The 14923-nt window shown below is 42.6% G+C and overlaps 1 protein-coding gene across 1 annotated transcript in view; it reads left to right on the forward strand.

The window, feature by feature from the left end:
- Npas2 (neuronal PAS domain protein 2) overlaps window positions 1-14923 on the forward strand; it is a 175123-nt gene that overhangs the window by 105974 nt on the left and 54226 nt on the right. Inside the window, exons 4-5 of the mRNA XM_042695555.1 lie at window positions 6041-6132; window positions 12807-12896. Of these exons, the coding sequence (XP_042551489.1) occupies window positions 6041-6132; window positions 12807-12896 (182 nt within the window). The remainder of the gene's footprint in view (window positions 1-6040; window positions 6133-12806; window positions 12897-14923) is intronic.

Consider the following 14923-nt stretch of genomic DNA (forward strand, 5'->3'; position numbering starts at 1 on the left):
AATTCACAAGCAGGAAGAACAGAATTCTTTTTGCCCTAACCTTGAAAGAAAACATAATAAAGTCAGAAATGTCAGATCCATTAAGGAAGTAATTACAGTTTCTCCTTTCCTATGTGCTCATAATTATGTTTGGTGTGCCACCCCCTCCTCCAGAACATTGTCTTAGACAAGATGATTTCATGTCTACTCAGGAAGAGGACACTGCTGGGACATGGGAAAGTTGCATTATTTATGTCATTCTTTTATTATTTCTTTGATAATTGTATATACCTATTAATAATATGACAGCAATAATAGATCCTCCTTTTGTTTTCTTACAAAACTACCCAAGGAACATGTTAATTACTTTTATTAAAAGTCAGGGGAGACCAGATAAGTGGGATTAGAATTAAGTGTTGCAGCAATATTCAGGTGCTCTGATAATTTAATCAGAATGATTCTATTTCCTAAATAATGATTTAACCAAGTGAAATAGCAGGTCACTTTGATTGCCAAGGTATTTTGTGCCAATTACTCAAACTAGGTCAGTGCCACAGAGAAACAGGACAGCTGGGATCAAGTTCATCCGTGTGACATTTATGCTGGGGTCTGTCCTCTGTGGAATTACAGAATTGTCAAATCTGGACCCCAGAAAAGACAGGTCAGCAGAAATGCAGCCTCCTGAACCCAGGAGGGCCTAGGTAGTCTCACTTTTTTTTTAGAATATGAAGGCCAGCACTGAACAACCTACTTAAACACCATTGGGGTCACTTCAGGACCTCGTTCATGTCTGGATGCCCAACTCAGACCGCAATGGAAAATCCATGTAGAAATGATTGATTGAACAAAAATTTGGCTTAAAGTAGAAAAACCAATACAGCTACAATTGATGTCCTCCCCCATAGGTGTGATTCCCACTGGCAAATGAGCACGGCGAAGGAAAGTGAGGCCCAGCATTTATTCATGGTACCTGTGAGCCATGTACAGTGCGAGGACTCTAAACATCATGGCAGCATTTTAATCTAGTCCCAGGGGACAGATGAAGCAACTGAGACACATGTCACTCAGGAAGATATGATGTCTAAACCCAGCAACCTGGCTACAGAGGCCTGTTTTCACACCCCCCATCTAAGATGTATGGGACTCGTACAAATGTTCGTATCATAGCTGTGTTTAGCCATACGTTAGTGGATTTATTTCTTTTCCGCATTGGCTGCCATCAGAATCAACCAAGGAGTTAAAAAAATAGATTTAGCCTAACACTGATGGCTAATCCCAGATACTCAGGAGGCTGAGATCTGAGGATGGAGGTTCAAAGCCAGCCCAGGCAGGACTGTCTATAAGATTCATATCTCCAATTAACCAGCAAAAATCCACAGGTGAAACTGTGGATCCAGTGGTAGAGGATCAGCTTCAGCTAAAAAGCTATAGGATAGCATCCAGGCCCTAAGTTCAAGCCCTAGTACCAGCAAAATATATACATATATACATACATACATACATACATACAAACTGGTACCACCCATGGATCAATGCAGCAGACTCTTTGGAGCAATGTACTGGAGTTAGCTTGTGCCAGTTTAAGATAAGATTGCTAAATTTTTAGGAGTTTTGCAAGCCAGTTGACATCAAGTTAATACGTTGAAACCGCATGGAAGAGTATTTCCACAGAAATGGGCAAACATTTCAGATCCAGGACACTTGTTGGGGGTAAAGCTTTTACCAGGCCTGAGCATTTTTCTGTGATCGATCTGGGGCTTGAACTCAGGGCATTATGCGCTTGCTTGGCTTTTTTGTTCAAGGCTGACACTTTACTACTTGAGCCACATTTCCACTTTTGTCATTTTGCTGATTAATTGGAAATAAGAGATTCACAGACTTTTGTGTCCAGGCTGGCTTTAAGCCAGGATCCTCAGATTTCAGCTTCCTGAGTAGCTGGTATGAGCCACCAGCACCTGGCTTCTTCCTTCTTTCCTTCCTTCCTTCCTTCCTTCCTTCCTTTTCTTTTCTTTTCTTTTTTTCCTTCTTTCTATGCCATTACTGAGGCTTGAACTCAAGGCCTCGACACTGTCCCTTTTTTGTTTAAGGCTAATGCTCTACCACTTGAGCCCCAGCTCCACTTCCAACTTTTTTCTGGTGAATTGAAGATAAAAATTTCATGGACTTTCTTGCCTGGGCTGGCTTTGAAATGTGACCCTCAGACCTCAGCCTCCTGAGCAGCTAGGATTGCAAGTGTGAGCCACCAGTGCCCAGCTACATCAGTATTTTTAATGTTCCCCAAGTCATTCTCATGTGCAGCTAGGGTTGAGGAGTTCAGATTCAGTCATGCTTCCTACCTTCAAGCTAAAGTTAGACCACAGGATAAGTAACATCAACTAGGTCCACATTCGTGTTTGAATTATTTCGTTCTTTCTTCATTTTTCCAAGCTTTCCTATTTTCTCAGATTGTGAGCCAAATCTTGATCCTAGAATGTATCTTTATTCTCTTTTAAGTAATCCAAATTAAAATAAGAACCTGACCATTTTTTTCATAGTGAGATATCATATCAACCCAATCTTTTATAAGAGACCACTACCTAGATAATTAGAATATGGAACATCTTTGTCTATGTCCATCAGAATGCTAATTCTACCAGACAAGGCTAACCAAACCTTGTCCTCTTTCTGTGTTGAGTATCAAGCTAAGAGAAATATTAATCCACATCAAGTTCTGTTGTTCCGCTTGCCTCTTCAGTGTGTCTGCCTTCATAGATGAGGGAGAGATGGGGTGGAGAAGGTCATAGAACAAGGAGATGTACTCTTACCATGGCTGCTTTCAATCTTGGACTGGGTAACCAGCTGTTGTGTTTCTTTTGCATTTTCCAGGCTTTTCTGTGACCATATACAGCCCAAATATGTTCTGTTCAGGCACACAAGAAGCAATCAGTTGGTGAGCAATCTGTTACTAGAAGTTACACAACAGCAGAACAGGGAAGGGGGTACTGGCTGTTAATTGCAGTGTTTTCTTATGGTTCTCAGTTAGTTTGGTTGCCCTTGATGTTTAGAAAAACACTGTGATCACATCTCATTGCTTAGTCTCCCCTCCCCCCTCCCCACCTGTGGCGTATCTGTAATGACAACCATCAGTGGAGATGTGATTGAAACCCTGACTTTTATTTCCCAGTATGACAGAATTTACTTCCTTTGAGATAGCTTATCTCATTTATGTACTTTCTATGTTCTATGAATTGAGCCTTTCAAGGACTGAAATCAAATTGTTGAAACACAAAGTGAATGAAATGGCAGTTTTCAGTAATGTCGTGCTAGTGTTGAGAAGTAGCTGGTCATAGAAATGATTTGAAGGTTACTTATATCAAGGCATTTTTGATCTTTCATTTTCCCTTCATCATTAAGTTGAATGGACCTCTATCTAAATGAAATTTGAAAGGCTGCCAGAAAGACTCCTTTCCCAAACAATCCAGTCTATTCCTACCACTCAGAAGAGCTTTTAACATGACTGTGTTAGGGAGAAGGAAGAAAGCATTTATGGGTCCATCCCTTTTCTAAGTGGTCAAACTGTGGTAATTATTTATGTAGCCTGACTCCCTTACCCCAAGATAAACTGGGACCAAGATTTGTAGTGCCATGTCCTGCTTCCCAGCATGCATTTTGCCACATGTATCATGGCACCCAGCAGTAAGCCCAACACACTGGTTCTCACTGGACTGCCTGCCTGACAAGTTTGTAGCACCTCATTTGTAGTCCTTAAAAATCACATAGGACTAAAGGTCCAATTTTGTGTTAACAGCAGCAGGAATTTGTTCTTTTAGACATCTAGAAGGAAGAAACTTATCAGAAGAGCCTGGCATTGACTAGAACATGGGTAGAAGATAGAATGAGGTTTAGAGTCTCTCAGCCCTACACACCACCATCTTTCTTCACAAGCAACTGCTGACTTCTTTCAGATCATTCATTGAGATAGCCGAGTTCATTTTTATGCACCCCATAAGGGCAATTCTCAAACCTAGAGGTGTAGACACTGTGATTATAGCTTAGTGGCAGAGCACATGTTTAGCACTCATAGAGACTTGGATTCAATGCCAAGCACTTCAAATAAGTGTTACATTGGATAGTTTGTCTACCTGAAAAATTTGCCTTCTCCAGAAACTTAATAGGTTAGTTTTATTTTAATCTATCAAAACAATTATAAGTCGAATTTTCTTATGGTTTTGTCAGTATTAAGAAACTAATACCTAGAAAGTGTTTTGTTGTTTTTTTTTTGGGTCCGGTCGTGGGGTCTGAACTCTGGGCCTGGTGCTGTCCCTCAGCTCTTCAGCTCAAGGCTAGCACTCTACCACTTGAGCCACAGCGCCACTTCTGGCTTTTTTTTCTGCTTATGTGGTGCTGAGGAATCGAACCCAGGGCCTCATGCATGCAAGGCAAGCGCCTCTACCACTGAGCTACCTTCCCAGCCCTAGAAAGTGGTTTTGCCATATAACGTAGATAAAAATGTTGGCTTAATATGGAGGCCATACAAATAATTATGAATATCGCATTTGCACACACTGTAATAATTTTATCAGAGATAAAGTAAATTAAACCAAGCCAGGTGCTGGTAGCTTATACTTATAGTCCTAGCTTCTCTGTAGGTTGAGATCTGAGGATCAAGGTTCAAATCAGTCAAGGCAGAAAAGTCTATGGATATTCTTGTCTTCAGTTAACCAGCAAAAAGCCAGAAGTGGAGCTGTGGCTCAAATAGTGAAGTGCCAGACTTGAGTATAAAAGCCTAGACACAGCTCTCAGACCCTGAGTTCAAGACCAAGTACCAGCATTTTTAAAAAGGGTAGAATAAGCCATATTTGAAAAATGAAAGTTATATAATATTTGAGTCCTGTCTAACCCAGTGGTTATTGAATTAATAAATGTGAATAATGTCTCAGTGTAAGATAGTTATGTGAAATGGTATACTATAGATTAACAACAAGAAATATGTCTTGAGAACAGTAAGGTTGGGTCTTCAACAGAACCTTTGGGCCGTGGTTGTAGATTAATTAATAATAGGGCACTTGTCTAGCATGTGTGAGGCCCTAGGTTCTATCCCCAACACCTCAGAAAGAAGCAAAAAAATCTCAAACAAAACCTCAAGTAATGAGTATTTTGTATAATACATTATTGTTCAGTAATGGAAATGATGGAAAAAGTCATTCTTTTCTAATAAACAGGTTATTTAGTATAAGCCTATGATGATTCTGGAATTTTGGGCATGAAGTTATAGGGGCAGGGGACCGTGACTGGAGCATTCACTGGACCACTGACTTTCACCCTTTAGGACTTCTGAAAACCCAGATCTCTGAAGTATTTTTGCCTTAACCATGAAGAAGTCGCCGGTCCCAGTCTTCATTCCTGTTGCTTTGATAGGTGGCACCTATTTGATGCCAGTTGCTGCTGCTGAGACTTGGTTGTGTAGGAATTCAAGGGCATTATGCCTCTATCAGTGGCAGGTGTTATGCCCATGCTGAGGTATTCTATCTTCCTTCATTAAAGGGGTGTAAAAATACTTTTTAAAATGTTTTTAGCTATGTGCCAGTGGCTAACGCCTATAATCCCAGCTACTCAGGAGACTCAGCTCTGAGGATCATGCTTGGTCAGAAAAGTCTGTGAAACTCTTACCACAATTAATCACAAAAAGCCAAAAGTGGAGGCATGGCGTAAGTGGTAAAGTGCCAGCCTTGAGTGAAGAAGCTAAGCAAAGAACTGAAGGCCCTGAGTTCAAGCCTCAGTACCAACATGCCCGCATACCATACGTGCGCGTGCACGTGCATGCGTACACGTGCGCGTGCACACACAAACACATACATGCACACATGCACAAACACAAATGAAATTAACAAAAAGTGTATTTAAGCCCATTGTAACCAAAGTTCCCAGTCTTCAGACATCAGGATAATATATTTCCTTGTATTAGTTTAATTATTGCATTGAAGTTTACACAAAAGTAACAGAAGTAATATGCACTTCATTGGTAAGTTCCAAGTCCTAGTTGCCTTTGAACATAAGTTTGTATGTTTTTCTTTTTCTGTAGAAGTCTCAGCACAAACGGAAATCTGCGACATTCAGCAAGATTGGAAGCCTTCATTCCTCAGTAATGAAGAATTCACCCAGCTGATGTTGGAGGTGAAATGTACTTTCACATTATTAACTTACAAAGTACTCGTCATTAGACCTTGTGCCCAGAGGAAGAGCTGTTCTGGACCTGGGAAGGAGGTCTTGAACTAGATATTGGCCTGAGGTTTTGCCTGCTCTTGTTTATACATATGGAGTTAGGGTACCATAAAAGCAAAAATCTCGAGTGAAATGTGGTTGTGTTAGCTCCCCTTTTTACTACAGGACACCTGGTTCAGGAGCTGAGTAGAAACAAAACAAGTCTTTTCTGAAAGTTACGCTTTTAACTTCAGCTCCTATTATTTCAAATGACCTGTGAGTATCAATCACAGTGATCAGTGTCTATGCCCTTGCCATGGCAAGATACCCAGGCTTTATCCTCTGGATCAAGTGCCAGGTTCATAGGGCTGGATTTGTGAAAACCTCCTCCAGTATCCTTGTATTTACGTGTGGCTAAAAGCCCTTGGTACAGGTGAGGACCAGTCTCTGTAAAGCATCTGGCAGAGTACTCTGACTTCCAAGGGGAAAGAACAGAGGGCTTTGGATATGACCCTGTGGGAAGAGAAGCCTGATCCATAGCAAGTCCAGGCCCTTGACCCAAGAGAGCCTGGAGAGGTGAGATTAGTAAAATAAAGTTCATCACAGTTCATACAATGAGCAACTCTGGATAGGGTTTCCAGAGAGTGGCTTCTTAGGATAAATCTTTCTATAGCTTACCCATGTGTCTATATAAGGCTGGTGTAAACTTTAATTTACATAGATTAACATGCAGAAAACAGAAAGTACTGGAATAAGAAAATGCCAGAATAAAGATGTCTAAATATTATGAAATATAAATGCATTAATGAACATTTGCATAAAATGAGAGATACTTAGCTCTACATAGGAACTATATTTAAAGAAAATAGAGAACTTTCTGCAGAAGCAATGCATTTTAAGTATGTTAAATTTAAAGCAGCTTGTGAAATATAATGTTAAATTAATGCATCATTATGCTACCTTATATACATGGATTTATCTTTTAATTCGTGTGGAAAGGTAGTTAAAACATATAATCATGTTGTATAAAATACTTGTGTGTGTGTGTGTGTGTGTGTGTGTGTTTTACTGGTTTTTGAACTCAGAGCTTTGTGCTTGCTAAGCAAGTACTCTATCACTGACCCATATCTCCAGCCAGTTTTTGTGTTGGTTATTTTTTTAAGAGCAGTGACATAATTTAATGCATATCTAAAAGCATTTTCATTTCATTAGGAGCAAGAGTTATGGTCATAAATTGCCCATGCTATTTTCAGCCTAAATACATATTTTCCAGCTTTCTATGCTAATTGTTTTTATGATAGGTTCTTCCTGCACAGACAGATGCCTGAACCTTGAGCCATCTATTTAACATCCCATCATAGCTGAGATGACAGGCTTGTGCCACCATATCCATCATCTTCCAAGGAGATGACGTCACATAGACTTTCCTGCCTGAACTAACCTAGAACAATTGTTCTTCCTGTTTTCAGCCTCCCAAGTAGCTGGGATTGTAACTTTGAGCCGCTGGCGCTTAGCAGTAGGCAGCTTTTAATAAGCCTATAAGCAGAATCTTTTTGTTGTTTCTTGTGAGTGTTAAAGTATCAAATGAATCTGAGGAACAAGGCTTTTATGAAGTTAAAAACTGATCAATTTATCGCCTGGAAAATGGGACTGAAATTTAGGAGACTGGAACTTCTATACAGAGACTTTTGATTAAGGAAAATCTTAATGCACCTGTATAGAGTCCTTGAAGTAAATAGAGAGGAAGTGTCACTCGATGAGTGAACTAGGCCAGAATTAAAGCCTATCTGACCAATAGGCCTTGTCTCTGAATTGCAGCTCCAAGTTGTTAAACTACCAGCTAATAGTTGACTTAGATCTGCTTATGCTTCTGTTCTAACCTGTTGCTCTTCAGTTGACAAAGACCTGGTGTTGAGTGACCAGAACCTTCTGGCTTCTCCTCCCTGATGGCTTGAGCTGCCCCTCCACACATATGGGGTCTCTATAAGAATAATGTCATCAGTTTCCACAGTGTAGCTTCTCTACAATGCAGGTCCCATTCCAGATGCACATGACCTTGTGGGTGTGTGTGTGTGTGCGCGCTTGCGTGCACATGTGTGCATACATGCATGTGTGCTGACACTAGGTCTTCGACTCAAAACCTCTATGCTATCCCTGAACGTTTACACTTGAGTCTGGTATTCTACCACTTGAACCACAGCTTCCAACTTTTTGGTGGTTAATTGGAGATAAGAGTCTCACTGACTTCTGCCCAGGCTCCCTTTGAACCATGATCCTCAGATCTCAGCTCCCTGAGTAGCAAGAGTTATAGGCGTGAGCCGCTGGCACCAGGGTGCCTCTCCTCTTTCTAGATGCATTTCCTGAGGACCTCATGAGAACGTAGGGATCCAGACACCAGTCCTTATAACCAGGAGTTTCTCTTTATCCAATGGAGATGGAACTCACACTTCCAGGGAACCATGTCCCCAGGCATGAACGTGCCTTTCCACCTTTTTCTCTGAGATTGCACAAAATCAGACATCAGTGTAAAGGAACAGAATGACTGTTGCAGATCAGAGAGTGGAGACTGTAGTCACAAGACTCAAAAAGGAGAGGAGTGACTTGAACGGAGGGAAAGCTCTTGTTGACTGGGAACTGGAAAGGCCATACTATCTCTGCATTTTTATCTAGAAATGCTACATCAATCCTTTCTCTTGGCCCAGAGGCTATTCCCCCCTCCAAAAAAAAACCCCATCAAGAAATGCCCATCATAAATTGGGAATTGTGGAAAGGGAAGGTTTTAGTTTTCTCTGGCTAGTGGCAAGTATAAAATTCTAGAACCGGTCAGAATCAACTTTACCTACATGGCTGTGCAGTTACCTGCTGTTGACTTTCGCTTGGGTGCCGTTGGGGCCGGGGAGGGCGGGGGTATGTTTGAAGCTATGGCAAGAGACAAGCATGCTTAACACAGTGACTCACTTCGGTTCTTATATGTGTGATGGGAAATGTCACTGAGCTAATGAATGTGATCTTCCCTCTATAAATACTTCAGCTTTTTAAATATCTACTTGCCTGACAAATTGAAGAAGGACATGGGCTCACTGTGCAGAAAGACTGATGATTCAACTCCTACTTTGTCCAGCTTTCTGATCTGCCTTTTTCCAGAAAGCTCCAGCCGACGTCCTTAACAGCACCTCCACACACCTTACAAACATTCACTTCAGGAAAAGTTGCAAATAGTGGGGAATAGAATAGTGGTTTCTGGAAGCCAGGGAATGAAAGGAGGGCAGAGGATCTAAGAAGGCCAATGGGTGGGTGCTAGGGTACAGTAGGGCAGGGAGACCCAGTGTGATCCAGTACACTAGGGTGACTATAGATAATGATAATGTTTTGCGCATTTCAAAAAGTTAGAAGAAAGGATTTTTCATGCTTCCTCCATAAAGCAATGCTGAATGTTTGAAGGGACAGAAGTTTAACTCGATTTAAACATATTACACAATATATACATGTATCAAAATGTCAGAGGCTGGATGCTAGAGGCTCACACCTGTAATCCTAACTACTCAGAAGCCAAATCTGAAAATCAAAGTTCAAAGCCAGTCTTGGGTAGACAAATCCTCTAGATGCTTATTTCTAATTAACTAGCGAAAAGCTGCAAGTGGAAGTGTAGCTCAAGTTGAAGAGCTTCAGTTTTGAGCTGAGCAAGAGCAAGAGACCCTGAATTCAAGGCCTGGTACTAGCACACATAAAAAATAAAACATTATGAGTACTCCATAAATATGTCTAATTTTTTTTGCTTTTGTGCAGCTATTAAAAATAAATTTATAAAAAATACATTCAGAAAAAAAGAACAAGGGGGAAAAAAAGGAAGTGAAAGTTACTAGAATAGTCTTTCTTGGTCATCACAGCCCATAAATCTAATTCAGAGTTCCTCAACCTGACTGACAGTTGGAGCTCTTCTGTACAGTGTGAGATGTTTTGTAGCATCTCTGACCCTTCCCACTAGGTGAAAGCACCACCCATCCATTAATGAGAACCAAAACTGTCTGCACACATTGCCCCGTTGATGAGAAATATGCTTTATGCCAGGTGCTGGTGGCTCATACCTGAAATCTTAGCTACTTGGGAGGTTCAAGTTGTTGGTATCAAGTATCAAGGCTAGCCCAGGCAGAAAAATAGGCTCAAGACCCCTTCTCAGTGTAGAACTAGATATGGTACTGGTTTTCTAGCTACTTAGAAGTTTATCATGGGTGGATGTTGCCTAGGCAGACTCCCAGGAAGGAAGCAAGACCCCCATCTGGAAAATAAGCAGTAAAAATTAGAGCCGGTGGCATGGCTCCATGGTAAGAGCTCTGATACACAAAGCACAAAGCCATAGGAAGAAAGGGAGGGAAGGGGGAAGGGATGTGCTTTAGACTAGGTATAGTGGCACAACTGCTTGGAGTGAAATACTGAGAAGATCATGGTTCAAGGCAAGGCCAGCCCTGTCATAAAAGAAAGACCATCTGAAAAGTAAAGCAAAAAGAAGAGGTGTGGATGAAGTGATAGAGCACCTGCCAAGCAAGAATGAGGTCCTGAGTATAAATCCTAGTACCATCAGGGGAAAAATAATGTTTGTAAGCTAGGCACCAGCTGTGAGCAGAAATAAGAGCATGAAGCTAGAGTTCAAGCCCCAGTACAGGCATGCACACAAATGTGTTTTTTTCAGTCTTAAATCCAAGCCAATATAAAATAATACATGAGACTACTGTCAGTTTTCCTGCAGGGAAGCTCCCCCCACATGTCGGTATGCAGTAAAGCTGTCCTTCCTTCCGTCAGTACTGTAAGAGGACTATTCTGGCTCTGACGGCCTTACACCCTCCAGACTTCAAAGAATCAATGCTCTTTTGCCCAGGCAGATTCTCAGCTGCACCCTGGCAGGATTTAGTTGAAGACATGTGAAATGTTGCCAGAGCTTGCTAAGCACATAGTTCATTCTTTTTTCTCAGATTAGGAGATGCAACTGTTTTGAAACAGTGACCTGACAGTGCCAGGAGCACAGTGGATGTCACCTGACCACATGCATTCTTCCCGCAAAGATCTGCTTTCTGGAGAGGTTAAGCTGTGTTTTTAATCTCTTCCATCTCACTGGAGCTCTGCAGACAGCCAGTTGCTAGTGAGACCTGTTCTCTGATGAATCACACAGTTTGCATTTTAGAAATCAGCTCTGAGATGTGTCTTTCTAAAAGCATTATGAGCATCCATATGAAAATACATTGTCACAGTTCTTACCAGTAACTCATGCCTGTAATCCCAACTACTAGAGACTGAGACTTAGAGGATCAGGGTTCAAGGCTGGCCTGGGAAGAAAAGCCTGCAAGGCTCTACCTTAGAAATAACCAGCAAGGTATGGCTCAGGTGGCAGAGTACCAGCCATAAGGGAACAAGCCAAGCAAGCCCAGGGTCCTGAGTTCAAGCTCCAGTACTAGCATTCATATACATACACACATTTCATGAAGTCTCAGCAAATACTTAAAACATTGAAAGTGTGTGCCTTGTGAGAAATCAGTGTTCACATCGTTCTTGTAGTTTTTGAGTATTCAGGGCCATGTGCTTAGTATATAGTCTAAAGATGTCTTAGATATCTAAGGTGTATAAATATGTTTTTTCACAATTCCAGAAATGTTTGTTTGTCTAGTTGTGTTATAAAACATCTACCCCCTACCCAGAATTTTTATTTTCCTTTGATAGTACTGGGGTTTGAACTCAGGGCTTCATACTTACAATCAAGTGTTCTGCCACTTAAATTACACAGCCCTTTTTTGCTCTTGTTATTTTTCTTTTAGGATCAGTTTTTGGTCCAGGATGATCTGGATTGTGATCCCCCTATTTATACTTACCACGTAGCTAGGATTACAGGCATGAACCACCATGCCCAGCTGTGAATGTTCTTTTTTTTTTCCTGATCCTGGGCCTGGGTGCTGTCCCTGAGCTGAGCCTTGAGACTCTTTGTGCTCAAGACTAGCATTCTACCACTTGAGCCATAGTACCATTCCAACTTTTTCTGAGTAGTTTATTGGAGATAAGAGTCTTATAACCTTTACTTCCTGGGCTGGCTTCAAACCAAAACCCTCAGATCTCAGCCTCCTGAGTAGCTAGAATTACTGGCATGAACCCAGGACCTGGCTGTGAATGTCCTTTATTAATGATTCTTTCAATAGCAGTTTCTTTTGTGGCAGCAAATGCAAGCAAGAAGTCTCCCTTGGCTAACAGACATACTGTCTGTAAGGCATTCATTTGCTCTTATATTTTGCAGAAAATGTTACTGAGGAATTCAGGACTGTTACGTGTTATCTGGGCTACAGGGATGGGGACCCGACCATACTACTGATGCCTCTTAATGATGACAGTGATCTTTCTGACTCAGTCAAGTAATGTGACTAGTATGAAAGCTACTTAAGTAGGTTCTGTGAGACCAGTTAGGTCAGCTCTGTCCCTCAGCCTATCCTGCTTTTGCAAGCATAACAAAACATCCTGTACATGTGGCAGAAGAGTGTTGTGGGGCTATTCATGGAAATATTGTAAAGATTATCGAACAGAGCTAGGTCATCAGATGGGTCCTTTGCTTCAATGCCATCTGCTCTGGGAAGGCATCATTAAGGAGATTTCAACTGTTGCATCTTCCACAGGCATTAGACGGCTTCATTATCGCAGTGACCACGGACGGCAGCATCATCTATGTTTCTGATAGTATCACACCTCTCCTCGGCCACTTACCGGTGAGTTTCTGCTCTAGAGAACCTGCCAGCTCACTTTTTCTTTTTTGTGTGTGTGGAGAATCATTCAGGTCTCCGGTTGGAGGTGGGACAGGTTTGGGGAGGTATGTGTGAAAAGGGAATTCAGATCCTCCTTGGTGTCGGAGTACTGAAGGCCCAAACTAGGCAAAGCCCAAGGTCCTAGGGCAGACAAAGGGCAGGAGCAGGCATGTATTACACTGGGACAGCCAGGGCATCAGGATCTCTGCAAGCCAAGGCTTGTAGAGTACAGACATGAAACCAGAGTCCAGAGATCACCCAGAGCCACAGCACCGTGAGCTGAGCTCAGAGACAACTGAGACCTGACGGAGGAATGGGCAACAGAGAGCTCAGAGTGGAGCTCTCAGAGACGTGGCTGAGATTGCACGCAGGCTGCCGCACTCATCGTCATGAGGGTATAGCAGCACAGATAACTTCCTGAGAGTTAAAATGTTTTGGGAAGACACGTTGAACTAACCTCTTGGAAGGCCTTAGGGGTGATCAGGGATTGGGCAGGCCAGGAGGTGAGGACCAGCTCTGCAGTCCAGGCTTGGGAGGTGGTGACAGATGTTGACAGATGTCTGTCCCAACAGGTATATATGTCTCTTTCCTTCTCTCTTCTCTCTTCCTTCTTCTCTACCTCCTTTTCCTTTCCTTTCAGTTCTCCCTGGTAACCCTGGGCTCAGGATGGTATGACCAACTCACAGATCAGTGCCACTCTAGTACAGGACATATCCTTGAAGGCCCCTCTCCCACGTCCTCCCACACCATCATTGATTCCTACAGAACCTGATCTTGAATGTCAGCCCCACCAGCAGCATTGCATGGGGTGGATAAACATTCTCTCTCATCTGTTCTTCCATCCACCCCAGCAACTCCTCACCCTGCACACAAGGCATAGGTGGCCAGTTCATGTGATGAGGGGGGTGATAGCTTGCCCTGGGTTCACACATAAAGACAATGGGGGTCTGCGGTTCCCTTCCCTTATCCACACCTGCCTGAGCAGCAACATGGCTTGCCTTGTGGGCAGCTTCTTTCTACCTTAGCACTCTGCTCTCCTGAGGGTCCCGGGTACATCCATTCCTTGCTTTCCTCTACTCCAGTCCATCTTTCTGCAAATGGTGTCGTGTGCACACAGATCTGCCACTCAGAACAATCACTGTACCTAGGCAGATACCTTCCCATTATACCATAGTCTATCCTTCAGGTCTCACCTTTGTGTTTCAGCCCACCTCCTGAAGCCCGGGTGCACCAGGCTGACAGAGGTGTCTCTATGCCTTGTGACAGTGGCTAGAAGAGGCTCCTTCTCATCCCAGAGAAGGCCAAGGTCCCCTATGCCTTGATTGTAGCAGAGACCATGAGGAGGATAGTCATGGGGCAGATGTGACCCCTGTCTTCAGCATGGCTTCTTGGGCCTCAACTGAGGACATCTAGAGAAAGGAGGGAAGTTCAGTGGCTCTCCAGAGGGAGCTTGTGTTCTGCTTTGAAGGGATAAAATTGGAGTGATGGGCCCTGATGGAAAACTACTAAATGTGCTGTGTCCCCTGACCAGGAAGGGGACACAGAGCAGAGTCATTTGGTATGCAGGAGCGCACTGTTCTGCATTATGCTCTTACAGTTATCTGACCCTTTGCCATAAACAGTGGAAAGTACGATGGGCATTCTTACGACTTGAAATTATGAAGCCATTCAGGACTATGTTTATAGATTGTTCTCTGAGTCTGAAAGGATCAGAAATGATCTGTACTCTGAACTTACTAATGCTAGACTCATTTGAATACTTCTTAAGTATCTACACAGAGACCCACGGTAGACACACACACAACTTGGCAGCCCTGAACTCCTAAGAGAAGTATGCCGCAGCTTGGGCCATGCTGAAATCTAACTTCAATTTACTGCTAGTTTTTATTGCCTACTACTTACCAGGGTGGTCTTTTGCAAGTGGGTGGAAACTTCCCTGCGTCCAGCAGCATATAGCACACAGCTGGGTGATCTGGGAGTCATACCTCTGT

This window comes from Dipodomys spectabilis, unplaced genomic scaffold, assembly GCF_019054845.1.
Source record: "Dipodomys spectabilis isolate Male_0828 unplaced genomic scaffold, ASM1905484v1 ptg000187l, whole genome shotgun sequence".
Taxonomy (NCBI): domain Eukaryota; kingdom Metazoa; phylum Chordata; class Mammalia; order Rodentia; family Heteromyidae; genus Dipodomys; species Dipodomys spectabilis.